This window comes from Pelodiscus sinensis, chromosome 19 (assembly GCF_049634645.1).
Source record: "Pelodiscus sinensis isolate JC-2024 chromosome 19, ASM4963464v1, whole genome shotgun sequence".
Classification (NCBI taxonomy): Eukaryota; Metazoa; Chordata; order Testudines; family Trionychidae; genus Pelodiscus; species Pelodiscus sinensis.
Genome location: NC_134729.1, coordinates 6,895,551 through 6,916,163, shown reverse-complemented (window position 1 = coordinate 6,916,163; position 20,613 = coordinate 6,895,551). Strand labels below are relative to the sequence as shown.

The 20,613-nt window shown below is 52.3% G+C and overlaps 1 protein-coding gene and 1 long non-coding RNA gene across 3 annotated transcripts in view; one reads left to right on the top strand and one right to left on the bottom strand.

The window, feature by feature from the left end:
- The window catches only part of LOC102449869 (gametocyte-specific factor 1-like), a 28,011-nt gene extending 22,278 nt beyond the window's left edge, over positions 1-5,733 (top strand). For both annotated transcript variants that reach the window (XM_014577602.3, XM_075902078.1), the window contains exon 9: positions 661-5,733. In XM_014577602.3, coding sequence (XP_014433088.1) covers positions 661-674 — 14 coding nt within the window. In that variant the 3' untranslated portion in view covers positions 675-5,733. The remainder of the gene's footprint in view (positions 1-660) is intronic.
- Positions 5,734-8,886: 3,153 nt separating this feature from the next.
- On the bottom strand, positions 8,887-13,103 carry LOC142818942 (uncharacterized). Its single transcript, XR_012896631.1, has 2 exons — positions 12,214-13,103; positions 8,887-9,340 (listed from the first exon to the last, which is right to left on the bottom strand). It is a non-coding gene; the product is annotated as an uncharacterized LOC142818942 (long non-coding RNA).
- Positions 13,104-20,613: the final 7,510 nt, after the last annotated feature.

The window sequence follows — 20,613 nt, the reverse complement described above, 5'->3', positions numbered from 1 at the left end:
TTTTCCTCAGATGTTAAATCTACAAATTCATTATATTATTATTTATATTATTGTTACAAGCAGGATCTCGGGGTGCTAAGGGTTGTACAAACAGAGAATAATAAGACAAAGATCTTAGAATCCCAGTAAGAATCTGAAAGTCACACTGGCTTGTGCTTTGCCAAGAATTAGAAATTCTGCAGCTGGAACTCTGTTTGACTAATCTGGTCATTCAGAAGCCAGCTCTCACTCTCAGCTGTGCTGGCTTGCAGAAGTAGTTTGGTCAGTAAAGTAAGCAGAAAGATAACAAACAAATGCACATAAGTAGCAGATAAGAGTAAAAAGAACTAATATCCTTGCTTTTCAAGCCAGAACAGTACTTGAAAAATGCTGCATTAAAACTATCTGCTTAGAGCTTCAGTGAAGTTTGAATTTTGTCTCCAAAACACTTCTCTTTTGGACTCCTTGTGAGACTGCAAACTGCCTGGTTCTGAGCACAAGTGTGGAGGAACAGTACACGTGTCTCAAAGGTTTAACAGTTTTTTACTTTGGGGGTGGGGATGATAACTTATGGACCTAGATTGAATCCAAAGCAATTTATCTGATGCTTACCACTCGGGGATGATGTTAGAACTGCTGTTGTTGATATCTTAAATTGCTTTCTTTTTAATCTGATTGCAGGAGCTTGTAACTGAAGACTGGAGAAGAGGCTGCAATTGAGTCCACATCTTTTTTTCCTGTAGAAAAGTGAGGTGCTAGCTCATTAGTAGACTCAGACTAAACACCCTTGTAGCCCTAACCTTTCCTCAGAACTGTCCTTCACATACCTGCCTGCCTCGAAACTGCCCAGACCAAGGTAGTTAGAATGCTGTTAACCCCTTGATACCAGAGATCAGACCTTCAAAAACAAACTCTGTGCCAAGGAGCTAGCAGAGTTCAAACCACCTGGAAGAGCATGCTCTGTAAGTTAGTTACCTCTAGGGTGTTCAGCCTAAATCACTTCTGGACTCCTGCATATCTAGGGATTAAAATGTGTTATAGCTGTTTAGCGCTGTATGTTATTGACGAAACGTTCCTCTCAGGGATTGCTATGCTAGGTTAGACCACTGGTCCATGTGAGGGTAAGCTTTCAAAGTGGTACAAATCTCCTTGCAGGGGAATTAGGCATCTGAATATTTGGCTCCTTAAGTTTCTCTCTAGAGCCCTTGAATGTGTGTTAGTCCTCATGTGTCCCTTGGTCAGATCAGCAGCAGCTCTTAGGCCCTCCTGTTGTGCCCATCCACTTGCTGTTTGGACTGTAGATGGTGCATAGGGGAATCAAAGCAATACACCTTTAAAACAAAATATTCTCATTGCTTTGTTTAGGCCCAAAAGGGGATTCTGCAAGCTAGCCTCCTTATCAATAGAACGGCTTCATTCTGCTTAAACACCTTGGCAGCCCTAACACTGCATCTCTCCACATTGTGCCCAGTGCAAGCAGCTCCTTGAGTGCCTCTGGCCTAGCACCCCTCTCTGCTCTCACTCAGACTCTTGTGCAATGGGAGCTTGCCATGAGTTTTTCTTTTATCACAGACCACTTTGTGGCATTGAGTTCTGAGGAGGAGTTCTTGTGATTCACAGGGAAGGCGAGGGATGTTGATTTTTATAAGGATAGGGCTGGGGTGTCAGGAACGTTACATATGTTGGAACATCCACCAGTCCAGCTCCCGGTGTCAGATGAGCTAGATAGTCTCACACTTTAATGTTATCTGGCTAGATCCTTGTACCTCGCTCTGTCCAATCTGTGTCCAGCAGTGCATAGGGGACAGGGGAGCTAGAGATTTCCCTGACCTCAAGTGAACTCAATGAATTTCACATCACCTGCTCCCTTCTTGGGTGCTGGAGTGACTCTTATTGGAACATGGTACACTTCAGCCATCCTTGGCCCAGCAGCCCCTGGAGAACTGCTGTAATCAGCATAGTTTCAAGTAGTCCTTAGGCTCCGTTAATTAGACTAGGAAATATTTGAATCATCAGCTGGCTCCAGCATCAGCATATCAGCCAGACATGGGATCTGGGCCGTGTCCTGTTTCCCCTCCACCACACACAAGAATGAAGAGCAAAGGCCCCTCCTTGCTCTTTGACAAGAATGACTGTTTGATCTTGCACTGGAAGAATAATTCTGTGCTTGACACTAGGTTGTCACCATGGAAACCAATATAGGACTAGTCCTTTGAGGCAGTGAAATGTTTTTGGTCAAAAGGGAAGTGTAACAGAATCCCCGTCTGCCATTCTGACAAGAAATACAAACATGCCCTGGTTAGTGAGCTCTTCATGCACCTATTGTTGCATCCATGAGACACTCTTCAGAAATCTCAAATAGTGATTTCAGTGTTACATGTCTGGCATTGCAGCTTAGGAGGTCCCATTTGCAAACTCAATGAGAGAGATATCTGAACACTTGTGATAATGGGTAAATAGCACGTTCCCAATGTGAGCATCAGCTCTATTATAAAACTTTGTGGGCAGTTGCAACCTGAACATATAATTTTTCTTGAGGACAGAATTTGGCAATTAAATCTAGTCTACAAATCCCAGTGCATGTGGAATAACTCTCCCTAACAATTGCATGTAATGGCAGCATATTGTTAACCTCCGAATTCAATTGGCACAGTATGTAAGTACCTCCATAGAATGTATTTTTCAGTATACTGTTAGGCCTGCATGTTTGCCTCCAAAGGACAGATAGTCATGGGACTCCTAGGCTAGCTATTCAGATGCTTTTCCTCAGATTTGTGGAGGCAGGAAGGTTCACAGAATTCAGACACTGAGGCTACGGCTACACTGTAGCCTTCTTCTGGAAAAGCTTATGCAAATGAAGCATAGCGTGGAATATTGCTGTGCTTCATTTTCATAATTAATTAGCAGCTGCTTTTACGCAAGAGGCGCTTTTGAGGAAGAACGGCTCTTGCACAATAAGGGAGTTTTGCCCAAAAAGGAGCAGTCTACACAGCTCCTTTTTGCGCAAAAGTGGCTGCTAATTAATTATGCAAATGAAGCATGGAGTGGCATTTGCATAAGCTTTTCCAGAAGAAGGCGACCGTGTAGCTGTAGCACGAGAGTGACCCTCAGCATCAGGGCAGGAACTACAACGGCATTAGCTTGTGTGAGATCTCCCAAAGGCCTTGTTTGGCTGTCAGGCTTGCCTACAGTGTGAACGTCGTTGAAATAGTTGTTTTGGATTTCCTCCCTCTGTGGACATTTACTGCTGAATAAGAGTGCCCTTTCCTAATTTAGTTTAAAGCTTAATTTATGTCCAAAATGGATTAAGCTAAATGAGAAAAGGGCTCTCTGAATTCTAGGACAGAATGTCTACACAGGGTCTTAGACTGCTTGAGCTATTCTAGTAAACTTCCATGTGTAGTGACCCTCACTGCTCCTGGTGGCACAAATGGGAGCCTTTGGCTTCACTGGGAGCAGTTAGGCCAAAACTGCACGTTTCTAAAATCTCACCCTCTTGTATTAAAAAGTGAGGAAATTTGGAGTCAGGTTTAGGGCAGCATGTCTTTCCCCTACTATGAGATCCTGAAAATAATCCCCTTTTGTCTAATTGTCCCAGCCTGTCACCTTCAGCATTCCTACTAACAAGCTCTGACCTTATCTAGTCTGTCCCCACCCTCCTCCCTTTCATCTTAGTAGGGCCTTACTAACATGCACATGTGACCTTACAGCTAACACTATCAGAACCTGAGTTGGGCTTTGATCTAACTGATCCATGCAATAAATAAGAGACACACACCCATTTCAAAGCATACCCAGAAGGGGTCTGGCAGCTTGGGCAGCCTTAACTGTAGTAGAAGCAAGCAACCTTTTATCTAGTGGGCTGCAGATAAGTTACTGCAACTGCAGGGGAGTTTTTGTCTTACCCCTGTGAAAGATAACACCTTAACTTGAAAGGGGACATCTTGGAGAAGAGACAACCTACTCTGATGTCCTTTCTGATCTGCCAGATTTAGGCAAAATGCTCCTGAATGCTGCAGACAGGTGCTCTTGTCTCTTGAGGTTATGATCTCTGTGATGCTCTAACATCTACAGGGGTGGTTTTTTTTTTTTTGGTAGCATTTTATTTGTGTGTTTGGATTTAGAGGGTCAGACCCTTCGATTCTTTCCAACCCACTTTCATGTTTGTTGTCCTTAGTTTGTGAGCGGTCAGTTCATTTGGTCTGTGGCCCCCATCAAATACAGCAGTTCAGAGGGCTCCATCTAAGCAGAGTACTCTGGCAGTGGTGTATCGGTGAACTGTGCTGAACCTGTTCCAGGCTTTGGGGTCACAGGAATGGGTCAGGGCCCATGTGTGCTTCAGAATAAAACTATGCCATAATTCTCTCTGGCAGGGCCCCTGATACAGCAGGTCTGCAGCCCCAAAGTGGATGTCACTCCCTGTCAGGTCTCAGTCTTGTGTTAATTCATGGAAAATGTGTAGCTGCTTTGCTTAGGAAAGCTGTTTTGTTGTATGTCTTCTGAAGCCCCTGGAGCATTGGTTGAGGTTGTAGACTAATGGCCTGTGAAATTTCCTAACCACAACAGAACCACTTCAAGTGGAGTGAGAAAGTATTTGTCGCCCTCAGACTGGCAGCTGGAAAGGTGTTTGCCTGTGACCTAGTTTCAGCCTGGACCAAAACTGTGACTGAATCTTAATACCTTGAAAACAGTGGTTCATGTTGACACCTAGATGCAGCCTTATCTAGTGGTACATCCAGGGACTGTGTACAATGGGCAAGGTCCTCTTCTAGGGTGAATTGGCTTCAGTGGAGCCATGCCTCTCTACACTGGCTGAGAGTCTGGTCCAGAATACGCAGTTCTAAAACACTGTGTTCTTGCTGAAATGGACACCCCAAAGGCACCAGTATCCTGAACTGGAAACCGGTGCTGTGCTGTCAGAGACCACCCAGCACCATCTGTCTTGTGTGAAAATACAGCTTGTTTCCAAAATCAGAGCCAGACCTGGTGATTGGAAAGTGACTCCTGCAGAGAGCCATGGGGCCCAGGTCATTGGTGTCTGAACACTTCTGGCAGCAGGGCAGCATGTCGCAACAGCTTTGCGGTGGTGGGAGTGAAGGCACAGGATAGCAGTGAGCTGGGGCAGAATGTATGCTGGATAAATCAGTGGTGGTCTTCCTTAGAGGAAAGCGTCACCTAACCACCCAACAGCTTGATGCTCCTCCAGAGTTAAGTTAGAGAAGCCTGTTGGCAACAGTTACTCTGGTTTACATTAAAGTGCGTTTCATCTAAAGTTTTATTTTCTCAAGTTTAATTTTGGAAGTGTTAAGGATGGGCTAATTACAACTTTCTATTGTGGGCTGTTAGAAACAGTGTAACTAACTAATAGCCATTGGACAATTCCTGCCGCTACTTAGGTGTAGTTCTGAAAATCCAGGTCCCAAAACATGTACCAGATTTTCAAGATTGCCCAGGATTCATCAAGAAGAATGGAAGCTATTGGAAAACCTTGCCAAATACTCATTGACCAGTGTGCTGGAGGGAACTGCTTTGGTTACACTTCAGGTGCTTTTGTGAATTTGTATTTGCTTTGCACTTGTGTAATGTTACACTGCATAAAGCTGAACCAGTGAGTCTTATAGAGAAAAGAGAGTTAGTTTCTCAGAGGTGAAAATAACCTGAACTTGAGGTTTTGTGTTTTTGATATTTCTGTTCATACAAGATGGCCATGACTTTACTTTTGTTTGTATTGAAATAAAATCTGCTTTTTGGGTTTCTGAGACTGCCTTTTCATTTTATACCATTTTAACAGGCCATTTTATTTTCTTTGTCTTTCAGCACAAAAATGAAGAGAAAACATAACCTTTATATAGCATCTCTGCTAATCCTTTAAGCAGTACTGTCTGCTCTCAAGAATTCCATCATCTCAAATGGTAGATTACATTACCTCCAGTGCTGACTGGTGATTTCTAGATTGTAGTGAGATTGGTGACTGAGCTGTGTATGCCTTTTAACAAGGCTGTGCACCGGAGAATACATCTGATTTAAGGAGGTAATTGCTCCAGTCTAGCAACAGGAAAATAAGCCCCCACTAGCAGCAATCAGAGCAACACAAATTGATTTTGGGCTGTGGGTAACATTTCCAATGTTCAAATGACATAGGAGCCTTTGGCTTTGTGTGGGGAAAGACTTTTTTTTTTTATGTAGGTAAAGGTCTGAATTACAGCTACTCTAGTTACATGGGTCGAATGCTTGTGTCCACAGAGTCCAGTATCCAAAGGGCCTTGGCTGGTTTGCAAAAAACAGCAAGGAGTCCTGTAGCACCTTAGGCCATGTTTCCACTTGCTGGAGGATTCATGCTCTGGCAATTGATCATCTAGGGTTTGATTTAGTGGGTCTAGTAAAGTGCTGAGGGTGCTCCCATCAGCGCCAGTACTCTGCTTGAGGAGTAAGAGAAGTTGACGGGAGCATTTCTTCCATGAACCTTCTGCTATGGGGCCACCCCAGAAAATCTGTGCACGTAGCTAAAGTTGCATACCTTGCATCGATTTTCTCTGCCAGTGTAGACCTGGCCTCAGACATTAAGTGAATTTTAATCCACGAAAGCTTATGTCCCAATAAATGATACCCTTTAAGGGTGCGTCCACCCTGCACCATAACTCAAAATAAGATACACAATTTTATTATCTTATTTCAATGCTACTTTGAAATAGCTTATTTTGTCATTTGGCGTTGTCTACACAGTGCCAAATTATAAAATAAAGCACTATTCTGAAACGTCCCTTACTCCTTGTGGAATGAGGTTTACAGGGACATTGGCATAACGAGCCTGAAATAATGGGCTAGCTGTGAAGACGTGGGATAGCTATTTTAGGATACTATTTCGTTGCAGTATAGACATAGCTTAAGGTGCCACTGGACTCCTTGTTTTTGCAGATGCAGACTAACACAGCTACCCCTCTGAGACACTGTTGGTTTGGTTTATATCACTTGGGAAGGGTTTGAAACTAAGGCAACCTACTGGAATAAGTGTGTCCCTGCTGGCAGGTTACACAACTGCTGACACAATTCTTAAACATGTACATTAACCTGAGTTCCAGTCATGCCCATCAATCATTTCTCGGTTTCCAAAGCAATACAGCATTAGGAAATGCAGTTAAGATTTAAATGTCAGTTCCATTATCTGGTAAAACAGCAAGATTCCACAAAACCAAGCCCAGCTTTATCTTGTGCCAAATACTAAATTTTAATTAATCTAATTTTGAGTCTGAAGTGTAGTAGCTACTGTATCTGTCAGTGTCTTCCTCCATGTGTACAGCTTAATGTTAGTGTTTATAATATACTCTGACCTTGCATGTAAACAAAATACCAATCACTCTAGCTAACCTAATCTTCAGCCTTGGAAGTCTGTAAAACATGGTATCAAGCGCTGTCATGGTGTTCCCTCGACAGCCCAGGCTTAAATCCCTTTTCATAAGTGAATGAGACACTTGTGAGTCTAATCTCAGGGCATGTCATCACTTGCTGTGCCAGAGATCGATGTTTTGGTGTTCGATTTAGCAGGTCTAGTATAGACCCGTAAATTGAACACTTAGGGAAGCACCGGCTTGCGCTGTACTCCTCAGTTGTGAGGAGTAAGGGAAGTTGATGGAAGTGTTAGCTCCTTTGGCCTCCTGCTGTGAGGATGCTGCCAAGCCACATATTCTACATAGCTGGAGTTGCCTGCTACCAACTTTTCAGCTGGTGTAGGCCTGGCCTCAATGTCAATCAAAGGATCTCTCCACCCAAAGTCACTTCCCAGCTGTTGAAAATGTAAACCTGTTATCAGTTCAGTATAAACAGAGACTGTGATGCTCCAGAGAGCTGTTCTGTGAACACTTGTCTGTAATTCTTCACACTTTTCTTTTGGCAGCTATTTTTAAAATCTTGAATGAATGAAAGAAAAAAAAATGCTCATAATTTTGAAGCCTGGGACACAATTTAAAACAGGATGATATCATTAGGGTTTAAAAAAGAGCTAGGTAAATTCAGGGGAATGGTGTGTTAGCCAGTGTGGTCAAGGATGGCGTCCCTAGCTTCTGTTTATCAGAAATTGGGAATGGGCAACAGAATGGATCCGTTGATTACCTGTTCTGTTGATTTCCTCTGGGGCACCAGGCATTGGCCACTGTTGGAAGACAGGATAGCAGGCTAGATGGACCTTTGGCTGACCCAGTCTGGCTGTTCTTATCAGACACGGGAAACTGTGAGAGCTCTATCCTGGAGCCATGGCAATTATGGCAGCAGTGATCTTTGGCCCGGAGCCAGCAAAGAAGGTACTCAAACCTAGTTGTCCAAAGGTTTATCTAAATATGCTGCTTTGTAGGCACTGGTGGTCCCATTGAATGGGATTTTACATGCACAGAGTGTTAAATACATGTCTGCCAGACCTAGGCTTTCAGGTCAGCTGGCCACGGACCAGAGTTTAGCTTTTAGAAGCCAAGAACATAGATGTTGGGATGGGTTGATCTGTTGGTGCTTAGTGCTGTGCTGCTTGAGCTGAAGTGAGAGCTTGTGGTTTGAATGGGCCCTAGGACAGTGCCAGTTTGGGAAGGGCTTTAAAGAAGCATGAGTGCCTCGGTGCAGAAAGTGTTAGGGTTGCTATCTTTGTTTTGATTGTATTGGCTAGCTGCCAGTTTAAAATAGTCCCAGAATTGTGTTTTGGGGACTGTAAAGGGAAAGAAATACATCAAGCCCCTGCCAGAATTCATCCAGGTAAAAGTGTCTGATTTTGGGGGAGGGAGGAGAATAAACTCAAATAACCCTTCCCAGATCCCTGCATTGGTGGGGTTCTCATAACTCATACGATACATTGTTTATCTTTGCTGCCTGTGACTAAATTTTTTAAAGCACAAAGGGTTCCAAGGACTGCAGCTGTGCTTGTCAGACAGAGTTTGAAAGCCCCTTTATTTATGCACAGAGCACTTTGAGCAGCCTTGAAGCCGAACATCCTTCCCACCAGGCTGGAGAAGCGTCTGACGCTGTTGACCCTTCATGGCATCTTAAGGAGCAGCACATTTCTGTCAATAGCTTCAGCAAATTGTGTGTTGTCTATTTCACGTTGGCTGTGAAATACAGACCACCTGATGGAAACCTTATTCCAGAATGTCAGGCTTGAGAGCTTTGAAGGGCAGACAGCGCTTGCGTTCGCGCCTCACACGCAGCAGGCACCCTGTGGCGCGAGTTGCTTTTCTTTCTTTCCAGGCTTTCCAATGCGCTTTGTGGCTGGAAGGCTGCAATTGAGGCTTTGGCTGTGCAATCCCCTTCTGGGCTTTGCTTCCAGACTTGTTTAAATTGGGTTCTTTGCAGACAAGCTTTTCTCAGCCTGTGTTTGTGTTTCAGCCTGAAAGGATAAAAGCGTTAACTACTCCCCACTCGGCTACGGAGTGAATAATCCCCACAGCTGCTCGGCCGGCAGGTGCGGGGGCAGGAGGCTGGCAGGTACACTTTTTAATTGCAAAATATCAACCCAACTGTTAATTTGGCTTTTATCCTTAATCAGTGAGCACTAGAGCAGGCCGGTTCCTGCTGCAGCTGGTGGCCAGAAGGCAAGCTAGGGGCTTACCCCATTACCACAGAGACAATCAGCCAGGGGTATGGAGAGGGACAGAGGTGAGCCCTGGCGTGGATGTTGCCCATTTGGCTGAGCCCAGGTGGGATTCCCAAGGCTGGGTGGCTGGTTGGAGTCATGGTGGTTGGGGCATGGGAGGAGGAGCCTTAGAGCAGGGATCTCCAACCCTTTTAAGCCCAAGATCACTTTTTGAATTGAATTCAATCCAGGTTCTACTTCAGACCCAAATACCTTTGCCTCTCCTCCTTCCCAGCCCCTTCTCCGAAGTCCCACCCTCCTCGCTCTGTGGGGGTGGAGTACAGGGACAGGGGAGGAGGGACAGCTGGGAAGTCCCATTGGTTCTGGGGCTAACGGAGATGTCAGGAAAACAGCCCAGGGTTGTTCAAACTGTCTGGAGCTGTGAGACTGAGCCTAGAGCGGAGTCTGAGCATGGGCACTCCTCAAGGGACGCATGCCCCTACCCCACCAGCTGAGGCAGCACTTGGCAATGAAACCTAGCTGCTGTAGCACCAACAGTGGGGCGAGGATCTCTCCCTGCAGCCCCCACGCAGCCAGAACACCAGCTCCCCTTCAGCCAGCTCCAAGTACCAGCAACCATAGGTGCTTAGGCAGAAGGGGTTGGTTTGCCTTGGAGCTTGCCCCCAAGCCATGCGGCACCATCGGTGGGCATGGGAGTCCAGCGGGGAGAGCTGGATGAGGCACCATGTCCAGTTCCCAGCAGCCCCATCTACTGCTGTTGCTGTCACCTGGGGTCACTACCCTGAGGCTGAGTGGTCCCTGATGGGAGCAGCCTGCAACACAGGGTTCTGTTAAGATGTTTGGCCCATCCAGACAGCCTCGGGGTGCTCCCCGCCCCACTGCACAGTGATAGGCAGCTAGTCAGAGGCACCAGCAGAGGGGAACGGATTTGGGGGGAGGCTGTAAGGCACCGTTGGCAGAACCCCAACTGGGCACACAGCGCCTGTCCTGGCTCACTAGTGAGCGGTGCCCATTGTGACCCATTCTGATTTCCTGGGTCACACTGGCCAGAGCCCTGCCCGCCAAGGATCCCTACAGCAGAGGGTTAGAAAAGGATCCCCTCTGGCCTGCAAAAGGGTCAGTGATGGCCTATCCATCCACGCCCAGTAGGGTGGGGAAGGGAGCAGTGAAGGGTATGAGCACAGGGCGTGAGGGGAGGGAAGGATGGACAGGATGGTGCAGCAGGGTTGAGGTGGGGTAGGGGTTAGGAAGGGTGGGATGTGGCACGGGGGAAAGGGGAGTGGGAACAGACAGGAAAGGATGGGGTGGGGCTCAGGGAGCATGGGGGTGAGGGCGGCACAGTGGGGCTCAGGGAGCATGGGGGTGAGGGCGGCACAGTGGGGCTCAGGGAGCATGGGGGTGAGGGCGGCACAGTGGGGCTCAGGAGCATGCAGGGAGGGGGCAGTTTCCATTCTAAACCATGTTCAGTTGCTCGGAGTTCACTGAGCCGCTTGGGACTAAACAAGCCCAGCGCAGATCCAAGTTCTGCAGGGCTCAGGGTCCAGCAGCTCCCGCTCTCCTCAGCGTGCAGGAAAGGGCAGCTGGGCAGGGAGCTCCCCTGCTCTTCCCTGAGCAAGCCGAAGGGAACTCTGGGAAATCTAGCGGCTGCAGTTCAGTGCTGCAGCAGGAGCTGGACTCCCAGCATCTGGCTCCACGTACTAGTTCCTTCCCTGGCCGTTATGCCTGTGAATTTCAATGCAGCCCCTGCCCTATGTTGGGTGGGGTAAGGGAGTGATTCCTGCTCTAGAGGGTGCTCAGCCTGGCACTAGCCCATAGGCCAGATCAGCCAGCCCCTCTGCCACGCGACACAGCTTGGCTTCCTCCACGGCCATCTTCAGACTCTATTCCTGTTGGATTCCTAGGCCCCAGCTCTGATTCCCTGCTGAGCTACTGGGCTCTGCCCAGCCTCGTCGCCAGCTCCACAGACATGTGCCTCAAGCCAGGGGTCTTAGCCAGAGAGTCATGAGCTACCTGCCCTTCCCACAATGCTCAGGGGGAAAAGACCTGCCTGGTGGGAGGAGGGGAAGGTTTCAAGCCCCTGTCCTGTCTCTCTCTGCTGCTGCTCTGACGCTAATTGAGCTTGGTGCCTGTTTGAGCGAACAAGGCCAAGTCAGTGCAAGCAAAGCACAGCCTGCTGGTACAACCCAAGGGCTGTGCTGAGGTCGAACTTAATAAACAAGCTAGGGGGCCAGAAAGCAACGGACCAAAACCAACAGGGCAAGTATTAGGCCTTACTGGCTGTGAAAATAGTGAGCAGAGAAACTGCCCCCCAGCTGCTCCCTCTGTGGGGTTCTTAAAGAGACAGCAAAAAAAAAAAAATCCCAGGCTGTCCCGCCTCTCCCCTGGACTCCTCACCGTGTCCCGGCTCTCCCTTGCTCTTGTCCAAGGAACTGTGTGTAACCCTTCTGCCGGGTAGCGCCAGCAGCAGCCAGGGCCGGGTTCAATATCTAGATCAGTGGTTCTCAGACTTTTCGGCCAGCAGCCCCACCCCACTCAACACAACTTTTACACAGACCACCAGCCAACCACCCATGATGACAAAATGGGTGGGGGAGGGTGCCAGGTCTGGGTGGGCGGTTGGGTGCAGGAGCAGGTTGAAAGGAGGGATGAAGATGGGGGGTGCTTACCTGGCTCCGTGCCTCCCACTGCCCCTAGGCATTGCCCTCTGCTGCTTCCACTGGTGGTGATTCCAGTCAATGGGAGCTGCAGGGAAAGCTTCCAGGCAAGCTATTTCCTGTGCTGCCATTTTCCCAGTTGGGGGGAGGGAGAGCTGCAGCATGTGGAGCCGCTTCCTCCCTCCACAAGCTGGATCTGGCCTGCGAAACTCATTCCCCCTCCTTCCCCACCCGCAGCAGAAAGCCAGAGCTGGTGCTCCAACCTCATGGGTGGGTGTGGGACTGGAGTGTCAGTGCAAGCTCGCTGCTCTGCGGCAGGAGGGAAAGCCTCAAGCCTGCAGACTAGGGGTCCACAGAGCACACTTTGAGAACCACTGATCTAGGGGTTCCCCTCTATCCATCCAACACAGAACTGGCCCAAGCCCCCACCTAGTAACCTGGGAAATTCACACACCAGCCCTGGGTGCCTCTGTGGGTCACTGCTTCCCCACTCGCAAGCACAGAATCAATGTGAAAAAGAAACTTATTAACAGAAAGAGAAGTAACTTATTAATTTGGAGAAACACCACAAGCAGAAGTTTCAGAGGGGGAACTGAGTTAGTCTGTAACTGGAAAAACAACAACAAAAACCGAATTGTCTAGTGGCACCTTAAAGACTAACAAAACATGTAGATGGTGTCATGAGCTTTCATAGGCAAAACCCACTTTTGTGCCCATGAGAGCTCATGATCCCATCTACATATTTTGCTTTAAGGTGCTGCAGGTCTATTGGCTGTTTTTGAAGGTTTACCACAAACAGAACCTGGGCTAACAGTCCCACCCCAAGTCAGATGGGCAGTATCCTTTTCCTCTTGGGTTCTTATGTCCAGCAATGTAAATGTTCCCTTCACATGCTCTACCCTTCTCTGCACCCCCCCCCCCCCCCCCCCCCCCCCGTGGCTGCCCTCGGTCAGGGCAGACCAGAGCTTAGAGGAGCATCCACAGAGTCCACTTCCCATTCTGGGCAGAGGGAGGTAAAGAGGCATCTTATCCCCTCGGCTGGTCACTCGCTAGCTGCCTGCTCACTGCTGTCTGCTACCGCCCTGCTGGCCACTCATCATGCCTCTCCACCCTGCTAGTGGCTCGTCCTGCCTCCGCTGCTCCTCGCATCTCTCCGCCTCCATCCCAGTCACCGTCCACTGCCTCCCACTCCTTGGCTGGGACTTCTGCCCATTGGTCTCAAGGGAATTCAGCTTCCAGTGGATTCAGTTCTGAGCACGCAGGGTAGAAGAAACACCACCCCAGCACTGTTAACATAAGAGGCACCTAATGGCCTATTTAGCTCTGTTCTTTGGGAAGGGGGGTCAGGTCAAACCAGTCCAGGCAGGGAAGGCCATATTATAGCCTGCTGACCAAACAATCTTCCCCCACAGAGCTCTGGAAGTGGAACCCCTGCTTAGCAAGTTTCTCTGTGCCAAACTGTGAGCCCTTTCATTGGGAATAATGTAGCACACACTTACTTTTCTGTATTCCCACAACATTACAAACATTGGTGGCCGTATTTCAGCTGTCCCTGTATATGATACAGACCGAGCTGGTGTTGGGCCACAAATTAAGTTGATTACAATGAGCAAAATACCACTCTGCTTGCTGAATAGCTAACAAATCTAAGCAAAGCAGGAGCAAGCTATATTTACATAGACACAGGCAGGGTCTCTTCCCTCTTAGCGGTAATGGACACGTTCCTTCAGATCCTGCTTACACTTGTTTTTCATTTGTGAGCCGTGAAAACCCTCCTGGCCTTGGCACCCAACCCCAGCTCATCAGTGGGTACAGCCAGTGGGCAACACAGCAGGGACACGTAAGAACCTTGTGTTCCCTTCTCTTTGTGTTACTGTGAGTATCGGTGTTGTGGCCGATCTGCCAGCCTAATACAGCCTTCTGTCCGGTGGCCCAAGCACAGCCACAGATGCTGCATTTACCCCACATTTCTGTCCTCCCCCCACTGCGGGTCTGTCTGGCTTCAAACCAGGAGCAGCGACTATCTAGCGCACAGCAGGACTATGGGAGAAATTCCCCCTTTCCTGAGACTCAAAGATTTTGCATCCAGAATTTGAACTCCGTTTGCTTTGCAGCGTCCCTCTGTTTTGACATGATCACTGGCTTGGATTTTGTTCGTTCTTGTGTTTCACCAAAACATGTTCCATTTGCGAATAAATGCTTAACCCAGGGACCGGCCTCTGTAAAATACTTACTGTAAGATACTGATTCCCTCTACCCTCCTGATTTTCTATCCCCTCTGCTCCCTGTCTCTGAACCCCTTCTCCCTCCCTATTTATTTTGGGTCTGCACATCCCCAACTCATACCTCTGGTCATCTGAAGAAGTGGGCCGTGCCCACGAAAGCTCGTGATACCGTCTGCCTGTCCTGTTAGCCTATCAAGTGCTATAGGACCAGTTGTTTATTTCTGTAAAACAAGTGGCCCCTTGGGGCAGCAGATGGCGCTGGAGGGCCGGACTAGGGAACCTCTGCAAAGTCCTGGCTGCTGCAGGGCTGGGAGGGTGGCTAGTCTAGTGGGGGCCTCTCAAACAAACTCTCTGCACCCCCATCCCCTTCTGACAGCCCCGGGGGGGAGGGGCGATGCCTGAGCCCACACGAGCCCAGCACCCTGGGGGGAGGGGCCACAGCCGGAGCCCCCCTGCCAGGGCTTGAAGCTGTCGGGCCCCAGCAAATCAAAGGCAGCCTTGGCGACCCTGTTCAAACAGGCTCGCCTCTCGACCCACTTTGGGATCCTGCCCCGCTCTCTGAGACCCGCTGCTCTAGTGATTAGAGCCAGACTCCGGGGTCCTACTGTCCGCTCTGGGGCTGGGGCATTAGAGCAGGGGCAGGAGGGACTGAGATCCAGGACTCCTGGGTCCTAGTCCCCACCCTGTTGCCAGGGGAGGTGAACACGGCTTCCCATGGCACTGACATGGGTCTGCAGAGTACACTGAGCGCTCCCCACTCACCCCCTAGGATGGGTGCCCAAGGCAAAGTCTGCCTGGCTCAGGGGGCTTCCATTCCCCAGCACCCCCACCTGAATCGGCATTGCCAGGCACCAGGCCAGGCTGGACATCCACCTCTCCCTGGGCCCCGGGCCTCTGACTGCCTGCAAGCGACGGCGCCCAGGCTGGACATCCACCTCTCCCTGGGCCCCGGGCCTCTGACTGCCTGCAAGCGACGGCGCCCAGGCTGGCTGGAAAAACTGGCCAACAGCCCTGCCCCCATCACATTCACCCAACACTGCTCCCCATCCTGCCTTAGCTGGCACTGCTGGGGGTGGCAGTGGGTAGGGGAGAGCAGGCAGTGCAGGGGAAGGGTCTGTCAGTACTAGGGGTGGCAGTGGGCAGGGAGTAGGGGAGAGCAGGGCAGTGCTGGGGATGGGTCTGTCAGTACTAGGGATGGCAGTGGGCAGTGAGTAGGGGAGAGCAGGCAGTGCAGGGGAAGGGTCTGTCAGTACTAGGGGTGGCAGTGGGCAGGGAGTAGGGGAGAGCAGGCAGGGCAGGGGATGGGTCTGTCAGTACTAGGGGTGGCAGTGGGCAGGGAGTAGGGGAGAGCAGGCAGTGCAGGGGAAGGGTCTGTCAGTACTAGGGGTGGCAGTGGGCAGGGAGTAGGGGAGAGCAGGCAGTGCAGGGGAAGGGTCTGTCAGTACTAGGGGTGGCAGTGGGCAGGGAGTAGGGGAGAGCAGGCAGTGCAGGGGATGGGTCTGTCAGTACTAGGGGTGGCAGTGGGCAGGGAGTAGGGGAGAGCAGGCAGTGCAGGGGATGGGTCTGTCAGTACTAGGTGTGGCAGTGGGCAGTGAGTAGGGGAGAGCAGGGCAGTGCTGGGGATGGGTCTGTCAGTACTAGGGATGGCAGTGGGCAGTGAATAGGGGAGAGCAGGCAGTGCAGGGGAAGGGTCTGTCAGTACTAGGGGTGGCAGTGGGCAGGGAGTAGGGGAGAGCAGGCAGTGCAGGGGATGGGTCTGTCAGTACTAGGGGTGGCAGTGGGCAGGGAGTAGGGGAGAGCAGGCAGTGCAGGGGATGGGTCTGTCAGTACTAGGGGTGGCAGTGGGTAGGGAGTAGGGGAGAGCAGGGCAGTGCAGGGGATGGGTCTGTCAGTACTAGGGGTGGCAGGGAGTAGGGGAGAGCAGGCAGTGCAGGGGATGGGTCTGTCAGTACTAGGGGTGGCAGTGGGCAGGGAGTAGGGGAGAGCAGGCAGTGCAGGGGATGGGTCTGTCAGTACTAGGTGTGGCAGTGGGCAGTGAGTATGGGAGAGCAGGGCAGTGCAGGGGATGGGTCTGTCAGTACTAGGTGTGGCAGTGGGCAGTGAGTATGGGAGAGCAGGGCAGTGCAGGGGATGGGTCTGTCAGTACTAGGGGTGGCAGTGGGCAGTGAGTATGGGAGAGCAGGCAGTGCAGGGGATGGGTCTGTCAGTACTAGGGGTGGCAGTGGGTAGGGAGTAGGGGAGAGCAGGGCAGTGCAGGGGATGGGTCTGTCAGTACTAGGGGTGGCAGTGGGCAGTGAGTAGGGGAGAGCAGGGCAGTGCAGGGGATGGGTCTGTCAGTACTAGGGGTGGCAGTGGGCAGTGAGTAGGGGAGAGCAGGCAGTGCAGGGGATGGGTCTGTCAGTACTAGGGGTGGCAGTGGGCAGGGAGTAGGGGAGAGCAGAGCAGTGCAGGGAATGGGTCTGTCAGTACTAGGGGTGGCAGTGGGCAGGGAGTAGGGGAGAGCAGGCAGTGCAGGGGATGGGTCTGTCAGTACTAGGGGTGGCAGTGGGCAGGGAGTAGGGGAGAGCAGGCAGTGCAGGGGATGGGTCTGTCAGTACTAGGGGTGGCAGTGGGCAGGGAGTAGGGGAGAGCAGGGCAGTGCAGGGGATGGGTCTGTCAGTACTAGGGGTGGCAGTGGACAGGGAGTAGGGGAGAGCAGGCAGTGCAGGGGATGGGTCTGTCAGTACTAGGGGTGGCAGTGGGCAGGGAGTAGGGGAGAGCAGGGCAGTGCAGGGGATGGGTCTGTCAGTACTAGGGGTGGCAGTGGGCAGTGAGTAGGGGAGAGCAGGCAGTGCAGGGGATGGGTCTGTCAGTACTAGGGGTGGCAGTGGGCAGTGAGTAGGGGAGAGCAGGGCAGTGCAGGGGATGGGTCTGTCAGTACTAGGGGTGGCAGTGGGCAGGGAGTAGGGGAGAGCAGGGCAGTGCAGGGGATGGGTCTGTCAGTACTAGGGGTGGCAGTGGGCAGTGAGTAGGGGAGAGCAGGCAGTGCAGGGGATGGGTCTGTCAGTACTAGGGGTGGCAGTGGGCAGGGAGTAGGGGAGAGCAGGGCAGTGCAGGGGATGGGTCTGTCAGTACTAGGGGTGGCAGTGGGCAGTGAGTAGGGGACAGCAGGGCAGTGCAGGGGATGGGCTGCAGCGTAGCAGTGATTCTGGGAGCAGCCCGTGTCCTGGGCTCTGTGGTGTTCTCTGCGGGCTGCAGGCCATGGGAAGGGAGAGGACGTTCCCATGGTCTCTCCCAGCCCTCAGGTCCGAGCCACTGTAAGGTGGGCAGCCCTGGGGCACCACTCGCAGCAGCTGGGCTCTGGAGGAGGGCAGGGCAGGCCAGAGGAGTCACTAACATGGGTCTGAGAGTACCTGCCCCCGGGGACGCTGCTGTCTCCAGAGGGGAGTGGGAAGTGAGCTCTCCTGCCCCAGCGCTGCAGCCATTCCCGATACCCATAGAGACAAGGTGGGCGTGACGCCGACCCCTTCTGGGCTGAGTCTGGCCCGCCGAGCCGGGATTGTTCAGCATAAGCAGGCAGCACATGGGGGGAGCAGGGATGGGATAGTGTCGACGTAGTGCCTCGTCACTATGACCCAGGGGCTCCCTGCTAGCACAGGGCACTGTGGTACCCATCCAGCCCTGCCCCTCCTAGGACAGGGGCACACGGGCCTCTCTGGGCTGGCAGTTTCAGTAGCCCGGGGCCCGGTGGCGCTGCTTCCTCGGCACAGACAGGGAGAGCTGCCCCAAGCTGCAGTGGACAGGTGCCTGGCTGGCTGTGGAGGGCAGGCCCCCTCTGTGGCACACCTAGCACAGCTGTGCGGCAGCTGGTCACGCGCCTGTGTCACGGCACGGTGAGAGCAGAGCGCAGCGTTGAACAGGATAAAAGCCACAGCGGCAACAGTCGGCTTGTGGGCTCTGGGGAGGAAGGAAGAGCTGACTCTGTGCTCTCCTGTGGGACACACCCAAACCCTGCGTCTTCCCCTGCCCGCCTGCTCGAGGTAAGGTGGGTTTCACCCAGCAGTGCCTGGGCTCCTCACGGGCCTCAGTGCCTTTACCCTCATACCTCTCTGCAGAGCCACTGTCCCCAGTGCAGGAGGGAAACTGAGGCATGGCAGACTAAGGGCCGGCTTTCAGCACCAAAGTCCCACTGAATCACTGGAATCAAAAGTCTCAGAGTGGGAGCAGAGTGAGTCTCAGGAAAAACTTAAAAAACAACCAATAATCCTGCAGCCCCTTAGAGACTCACAAAACATGAAGGTGTTGTCATGGGATTTTGTGGGCACAGCGCACTTCTCAGCACTCATTCATGGCTCTCAAAATCAGGGCATTATTGCCAATCAATTTCAAAAGCCAGCTCCACGGGGACACTACAGAACTTAATTCCATTTACACGTGTGATTCCTACAACAAGTCAAAGCAAAGCCGTTGGTGGGACGGCCCACTACGTTCCCCGTCCTAATGGCATAAAAAACGAAACAAAGGGTCCTCAGAGTGGGCACTAAGTGCTCATACCAGCTTCATTTAGCAGGGACGCTCTAACTCAGTTAGGCACCTACATACCCCTGGGAACCTGGCCTGAGGCACGGCTCCCCTGGGCCTCAGCAGAGATCAGCGAGGGCAGGCTTCTGGCCCGTGCCATCACCGCTCCATTAGGCCTCTCTCCCGCTTGGCCTTGATGACCGTGGACACCCCAGCAAAGCTTCGAGTCAGGGATCAGTAGGGCCGGGCTCCCTGCAGGGGCAAGGCCCCTGTGCCGCCAGCAGGGGGCAGCACAGCACCATGCCAGGCCAGGGCAGTTCTGGCTCTGTGGACAGGGCGGGGAACAAGCTCGCCAGGGTGGGGTTCTGTACCCCCCAAAAGACCCCAACACATGGCCCAGGCCAGCCTGGGGCTGACATCTCCACCAGCAGCCAGTGACTACGGCCCGTGTTAGCCCCCAGAGGGGGAAGCCTCATGATCTGCCTGGAGCTACTGTGTGGCTCGCCATGCCCCAGAGCTGGCTGCATGTCGGGGGGCAGCGGGATGGCAGGGGTACTGTGTGCATGGCTCTGGGGAGTCAAAGGGTCAGGGCAGCGCCTGTGTGTTTGGGTGGGGGCTCAGGAATGGTGTGGAGGGGCGGGTATCCCAGGGGAAGGGGGCAGCCCATGGAGGGGCAGGTAACGGGGCGGTGGGGGAGGAGGCTCTGGAGTGATGTTTGGGCCAGACAATGCCTCACTAAGGAGATGAACGTGGGAGTTCCCCAAGCGAACCTGAGCCCCGGGTAGCTGTTCCCTCACCCTCTCTCTCCCACAGAAGGGGACGGTTGGTGCAGGGCTCAGTGCCCATGTGGGGGGCAAGGAGGAGGTCTCTCCTGGGAGGTGATGTGGTCTCAGGGTCTCCAGCCTGGCCCGCCGGCCATTGGGTGGCTGATACAGGGTGAATCACACCCCTGAGCCTGCAGTGGGTGGAAGTGACTTTGAGGAAACAGAACCACAGCCACCAGCTTCCGGCCTGTCAGTGCCTCACTCCCCTAGGCCGTGTGACCCAGGTCAGGGCTTCCACGTGCCCCACGTCCAGGCTGCCACGTGCCCCATGTCTGGGCTGCCCATGTTGGCTCCAACGGGTCAACCCCACACTCCAAGTCTGTCCTAATACCCTTGCCTCACACTCCCCATCCTCCAGCACTGAACAGACAGAGTCCAGGGGCCTGAGGCCAGCGCTAACCCATGGAAAGGCTGAGCTAAGGTCCGGTGCATTCAGCTGGCTCTAAGCACACTCACCAGCCTCAGTTTCCCCTGCTGTAAAATGGGAGTGACAATACTCCCCCTCGCCCTACATGAGGTCGGGGTGTCTGCCGGAAGGCCTGACCTGGGCTCACCGTTATTCTGGGCTAGAATCTAGTTCTAGTGGGTAGAGCCAGGGCTGGGCGTCAGGACTCCTGGTTCTCTCCCAGCCCACTGGCTCAGCCTCTGCCTGAGGGGGCCCCAAAGGCGCTGAGGTGACTTGGTCGCAGCCGGGTTCCAGCAGCACAGGGCTGCCAGCACAGCAACCCCCGCCCAGCAGAGCCAGAGGGCACAGCAGTGTAGCCAGAGCAGCCTAGGGGCACCCCCACACACATAGCTCCTGACGCCCGGCATCCCCGGCCACCTTTGGCAGCTTGTTCGTGGCCTGATCACCTGGGGGGGCT